The sequence below is a fragment of the Alosa alosa genome, chromosome 11 (genome assembly GCF_017589495.1).
Source record: "Alosa alosa isolate M-15738 ecotype Scorff River chromosome 11, AALO_Geno_1.1, whole genome shotgun sequence".
Taxonomy (NCBI): Eukaryota; Metazoa; Chordata; class Actinopteri; order Clupeiformes; family Clupeidae; genus Alosa; species Alosa alosa.
The window spans coordinates 28,025,068-28,031,574 of NC_063199.1; the positions used below are offsets into that span (position 1 = coordinate 28,025,068).

The 6,507-nt window shown below is 46.1% G+C and overlaps 1 protein-coding gene across 4 annotated transcripts in view; it reads left to right on the top strand.

Moving 5' to 3' along the window:
* The window catches only part of brsk2a (BR serine/threonine kinase 2a), a 201,912-nt gene that overhangs the window by 184,538 nt on the left and 10,867 nt on the right, over window positions 1-6,507 (top strand). For all 4 annotated transcript variants that reach the window (XM_048257460.1, XM_048257456.1, XM_048257457.1 and 1 more), the window contains 3 exons: window positions 2,873-3,080; window positions 4,121-4,169; window positions 5,653-5,776. In XM_048257460.1, the coding sequence (XP_048113417.1) occupies window positions 2,873-3,080; window positions 4,121-4,169; window positions 5,653-5,776 (381 nt within the window). The remainder of the gene's footprint in view (window positions 1-2,872; window positions 3,081-4,120; window positions 4,170-5,652; window positions 5,777-6,507) is intronic.

A 6,507-nucleotide genomic window follows, 5' to 3' on the forward strand; every position in this document is an offset into this window, starting at 1 on the left:
GCCTTGCTACCGCCCCCTCGTCCCAGGCCGCTTCTGCCTGGCTGCCTCCACGCCTCATGCGTATTCCTTTTTACGTCAGCGATGCATGTGCACAGCCCTGAACACGCCCGGACTCGAACCCGAACACCTCGGATCAGGAGTCGAGCATGCTAGCAATTGAGCTAACATGCCCAGGCTGTTAGCTCTCTCACTAGCACGACTCTTCAGGCGTCAGGAGGGAGGTTTACACAACATACATATTACACAGCTACTGACCAACTATCTACCGTTATACATGTAGCACGGCCTCAGCTTTTAGTAGTTAGCAATTAGCTCTTAGCTGTTTTATGTCAGCGATGCATGTAGCGCGGCCTCAGCTGTCAACAGTTAGCAATTAGCTCTTAGCTGTTATCACCACTGTGCTGATGGTTAAAGAATGAGGGCAGATATTTGAATATCTGGTTAAATCAATACATTTACAATACATTTGATTAGGTGTGGATGAACTACTTAATCAGTTATTTAATTGTGAACTCCACCGTGAATTGTTCGGGGTTTTATAATTGTGACTATTGAGAGATAAAGGCCAGGGATTAGGGCAGCCGTGGCCTACTGGTTAGCGCTTCGGACTTGTGGTAGCTTTACTCTTTGCGTATCACTTTCATCGCCCTTGAGCAAGCAAAAGCATGCAAAGTAGAGAAGCAGGGAAAAGAAAAAGAAAAAAAGTCTCTAAACTTTGTCTGCCGAGGAGATATCCACCGTTATCCGATGGCTATGTTCTCAGTGGCCTGAGCCAGAGGAAATCCAGCTTGGAGATGGCTCTAGAAAATCCTTCTTTTCAGATTATCACGAGAGGCTCATGGCGAAACTTTTACAGCTGACTTGTTTGAGCCGGCGCTCGCCGATTACACAGGCCTGTACGACCCAGCCTCTCACGACACGGAGCCCGACTTGATTTAAAAGGCAAATTGATTTCTGCAACCCACTTTGAAGCCCTCCTCTCATTCTCATAGCATTCTCATAGCATCAACTAGTCTTCGTGAAAAAAAGAAGCTTTTTTGCTGGAAGTTTCTGCACAGAGAAATGAGGGATTTTGAGGACACTGCAGTAGGGTTCCTGCTTACTGAATGCTGTCTACTGTCTCCGCGCAGTTAACCTAAAAACCTGCATGCTTGCGGTTAGCCTTTATGTAACTGAGTAGACACTCTCATTCTGGCCTAATCACTGTCTTGGGTTGACGTTAATGAGTTTTTCCCTGAATGAGACAGCTGAGGGCTTTGAACAAATTCCTCTCCAACAAAATCACAGTGTGAGGGTTTCTCTTTCCAACTAACAGTTATTTTTGACAGGGTTACAAAAGTGTGACTTATACTAGACACTGCATCAAAAATGTACAGTCTGAACTGCACACTTTAAACAACAGAATGGTTCTATACAAGCATAGGCCTACAATAGTCTGATTTACAGCAGAGTTTTCTTAGCAAGAGCAACCTTGCAAAACGTTCAATGCGATATGACAAACGATGACAGTAAAAAGGGATACCCAGCATTCACTGTGCACTCCTGCATCTCCATGTCTGGGGCCCGAAGCTTCACCCTCACCATCGCCTGCCGGTCCACCTCCACCGGGCCCCTGTCCTGCCTGCAGCTTTTCCACTCACTGCCCTCACAGCCAACCATCTCAGCACAGAGGAGCCCGGCTTCTTTGTTGTGTCTACATGCCGGTTTCTGTCCTCGCTTTGTTGAATGCCTGTAACGATGTCTGGTTTTGTTTCCTCGTTTGTTTGTTTGTTTGTTTGTTTGTTTGTTCTTGTGTTGTTTTTATGTTGTCTGGTTGCTGGTTGTTTTGTCCCCACTGTTTGGGCTGTTTGGGCTAACTGCATGTGTTTTGTTTGTCTTTGCCTCTTGTCCCTTTTGTTTTCTTGGTTCCCATTTTGGCCACTCATCCATTTCCTCCATTCCTGGTTGGTGTGCTTGTGTCCTCTGCTCTGGCTGTATGCTCTCTCCCTCCCTCCCTCCCTCTCTATCTCTCCCTCTCCCTCTCTCTCTCTCTCTCTCTCTCTTTTCTCTCTCTGTCTGTCTCTCTGTGTTGTGGTGCATGCCCCTCTCTTGTACCCCTTAGCCTGTCAGGAAGTTCTGTGTCCCTCCCCAGTCCCTAGACATTTCCCAGACCACCATAAACTCCAGCAGTACCACCGAGTCCCCTGAACCCCAGCCACAGCCGAACCGGACGGGTGCCCGCTCCCCAACTCCCAACTCCCTCCAACCCACCTCCCCCAACTCCCTCCAACCCACCCCCAACTCCCTCCAACCCACCTCCCCCAACTCCCTCCAACCCACCCTCCCCAACTCCCTCCAACCCACCTCCCCCAACTCCCTCCAACCCACCCCCAAATCCCTCCATCTTACCTCCAACTCCCTCCAACCTATCTCCAACTCCACCAAACCTACCTCCAACTCCCTCCAACCAATCCCCAACTCTCTCCAACCTACCTCCAACTCCCTGCTGCCCACCTCCACCTCCAACTCCCTCCAGCCCATGGCTAATTCTCTCCAGCCTGATCCCAAGACCCTGACCCTCCCATCCAAGCCCAAGTTGACTGACAAGCCCCTGCAGGCCACTAAGTCCAACCCGTTGACGGAGACGATAGCGGAGCAGCTATCGGCCGCCAAGTCTGAGCCCTCTACCCCGTGCCAGCCCCAACCCCCCAGCATCCCCGGCAGCCCAGCCCAGTTGAGGCGGCGGTCTCCTGCCTCCGCCACCCCTCTCGCCCCCCAGGTCTCCGTGCCCCCTTCCTTCACTACCGCTTCCCCCATCCCGTCCATCCGGCTGCACCACTTCCATCCCGTGCCGACGTCTGACCACAGCACCAAATCTATCCCCACCATACAGGTGACCCCTCACCCCTCCCCCCGAGGCAGCCCTCTCCCCACCCCCAAAGGGACCCCCGTGCACACGCCCAAGGAGAGCCCGGCCGGCACGCCCACCCCGACCCCCCCACCCAGTCCCTCCATCGGCGGCATGCCCTGGAGGACGCGCCTCAACTCCATCAAGAACAGCTTCTTGGGATCGCCGCGTTTCCACCGCAGGAAACTGCAAGGTAGGACAGCAGGAATGCTCTTTTTATGCTCTCGTCTTATGTCCAGTCTTAGACGATTAGGTCTTATAGAGCCAGATGTGACTCTAGCAGGAGCTAGGAATATAGGTTTTGGTAATGAATGGCAAAAGTAAGTACGAAAAGAATAGTGCAGTTGGTGAATACTAGATTTTTCTTCTGTCATTTGTTAAGTATTCATTTGTGGCATACAAGAGAATACAAATAGATATACAGAAACACAGCACTTGCATTTGCATAACATAGTTATCTTGTCTTTTGATAAGATAAACTTCACACACCACTGACCTCCACCATTACAAGGTGTCGGACACTCCACACAACAATCGTTCACATCCAATTTGAATCTAATACCCTCATAGTTGTCTATGATATGATATGATATGATGATATGATATGATATGATGCACTGTGTGTCTGGCTCTGTGAGGCTGTGTACTGAGTGCTTAATGAGCCTGAGGGGCACACAAGGAGAAGTGCACTTGTTGCTCTCTCTCTCTCTCTCTCTCTCTCTCTCTCTCTCTCTGTGTGTTTGTGTGTGTGCGTGTGTGTGGTTCTGCAATGCACTACACTAATTTAATTATAACTCCTTCCATCCGCCCCCTGCTATGGTGGCTCCTCAGCTGCTGATACTAACTTAACTATGAACTCAGTGGCACATCTTCTGCGTCTTTGACACATTCCAGAAATACAGCAGCTCGCCAACATTTAGTTTGATAGAAACACAAAGGGTTCCCTGGTTTCAGACAAGGGTTCAATTAGATAACTAGACGCTAGACACGACAGACATTAAAACATTCACATACACTGTGAATAATACTCAGTAGAATGTAAGATTAAAAGCATATAGAATGTAAGATTAAAAGCATATTATATATATAATATATTTATATATATATATATATATATAATACAGGTAATAGTACACTATACATTATATAGTTATACAAGTATTATAATATGATAAAAGACAGTTTATACTTCTTCAGTATGGCTAATCATAAGCTCTGTCTGACTGTGTTTAGTTCCCACACAAGAGGAGATGTCCAGCCTGACCCCAGAGTCTTCCCCAGAGTGAGTACATGTATCTGTTTACAGTTTAGTGTCAATAGTCTGAGAAATGCTTTAGTTTTCTCATCTGTCTGCAGCTTATGGTAATGGATTGTCTAGTATTCTCTTCCATGGTTGCAATTGGATGTTTGCTCCCTCTGGCACTGACAACTTTGTCTGATTTGGAGGACATTTTTGGTGGATTCGATCAGTCTAAATATTATATCAGTCACACACTATTTTTCCTACCTTGGCTTCATGACTGATGTTCCATTTTCACCCAAATTTTTAATGCACCATTCTGTCTCCAACCAGCAATTATCAATCACCAGGGTCTAATTAAGAAGAGTTTGGAACCAAACTCTGTAAGCACAACTGTGGATGTAGCATATTGCACCGCATGATTGGACTGGGTGTGCGTTATTCACAGTAGCTGCTCTCTCAGATGCATATCCCAAGCTGTTTCCCAAACCCCCCTCTGATTAGATTGAATTCCCACCTCTTCACAAGGCCTAGTGCCTGAAGCTCTGGCTTTCTCATATGTGTAATAGTGTTAATGAAACCAAGTGGTTTTCCAAACATTGTTTTTTGTTGTTGGAGTTACAGTGCTTGTGATTAGATTAAAAACAAAAGAAGGGGGGGGGGTGGATTCAACGTGGTTGAGGAGAATAGTCGAGTGAAAGCGTGGGGTGTTGAAACAGATGTTGGCAGTAAAAACTCGCCAGTGTACCTGGCGTGAAAAAGCATCAAGCACCATTTGTCTTGCCCTGCTCCTTTCCCCCCTCAGTGTTATGTTTCTCTTCCCCCTCTTCTCTCCTTCCCGCTCTGCCGACAGAGTGAAGTCATCTCTCTCCCTCTTCTGTACACCAGGTCCACACAGAATGCAAACGCCAGAGAAACTTTCTCATGACAAATGATCCCTTGTTTACCAAAACAGCCTTTCCCCCCTTATTTCTTTATCTTTCTAGTCTTTATTTTTCCTCCTGTTATATATTCCCTTTAAGCCTTTACTTGATGAAAACTCATTTGATTTGGTTTGTGAGCTCCTCTCGTCTGAATCTGATTTTGAGCTCTCAAATCGTGAGCGACTGTCCCACTGTCCCCCACAAGACAAGATAAACACTCCTCATCCCAAATGAATGAGATGCTGGTTGACAGAGGGTGTGAAATGAATGAAGGTTAAGAAGTGGGCAGAGGCAATGTGTCAGTGTCAGAGGAACAGCCAGTCCATTCTTCGGCCGCTCTCTGTCTCTTTCTATTTTCTGTCCCTTCGTGTTAACTGAAAAAACGTCTCTGTGTATTGATATTGTTGTGTGCCTGAAAAGAGCTTATTTATGCTAATGTCCTAGGGTTTTATTTATTTAGTTTTTGCTTTAACTGCCATTGTTTTAACGTGTCAACATTTTGCTTTAACGTGTCAACATGTAACTTGCCATTTGTAATATGTACTTGCTATTTTTTTTTTTGTTTTTTATCACTATTTTGTTTTGGTGTTGCTCTGTTGCAGACTTGCCAAAAAATCTTGGTTCGGTAACTTTATCAACCTGGAGAAAGAGGAGCAGATCTTTGTGGTCATCAAGGACAAACCCTTGAGCTCCATCAAAGCGGACATCGTCCAGGCCTTTCTCTCAGTAAGACTCCTTGTTTTGCTCTGAATCCCTGGATTCCCATGTCTTTTTTATCCCCCCTGAACAACTGGTAGCTTCTTTTAAATTCACCCCCCCACACACACACACACACACACACTCAGCACAGTACATAGCCTGTCATTATGAGAATTCGGCTATCTCTCCTCTATTTTGCCTAATGCTGCTATCAGATCAGATCCCTCTGCCTCCATACCAAATGCTCCAATAGACATTGCCGTGAGGCAGTGTTCTCTCGATTTGTGAACGCGGTTCTGATTTATGTCGCAATCCAGTAAAAATGCTAGTATGCGTGTTTCTAATTTCTCTCCGACTAGCATTTTCATTTTAAGGTCAGTAGAAAATCAAAAGCGTACCGGCCATTAGCATATAGATGCCGTGGCGTGAAACAGACTGCAGTAAGGCTACAGCCTGCTAAGGCCTGGCTTTGTGCACAAGCATGTTGTAGTGATTCCCAATCATCAGTTTACATGATGAGAAGCTATGTTTCTGAGGCATCCTATCTGAGGAGAACACATGAAATAGGCCTACAGCAATACATTGTCAGCATATATTTGGCTTAGGCTATATAGTGAAAAATGCGACAGTTAGCATCTTTAATATTATTGTATTTCAGTCTTTTGTTTTGCTAAAATATTCACCCTGCAGGACTTACATTATGCCATGAAATATTTTACAGGTCCATGTTTTGGTAAGGACCAGTCTGTGTGGACAAG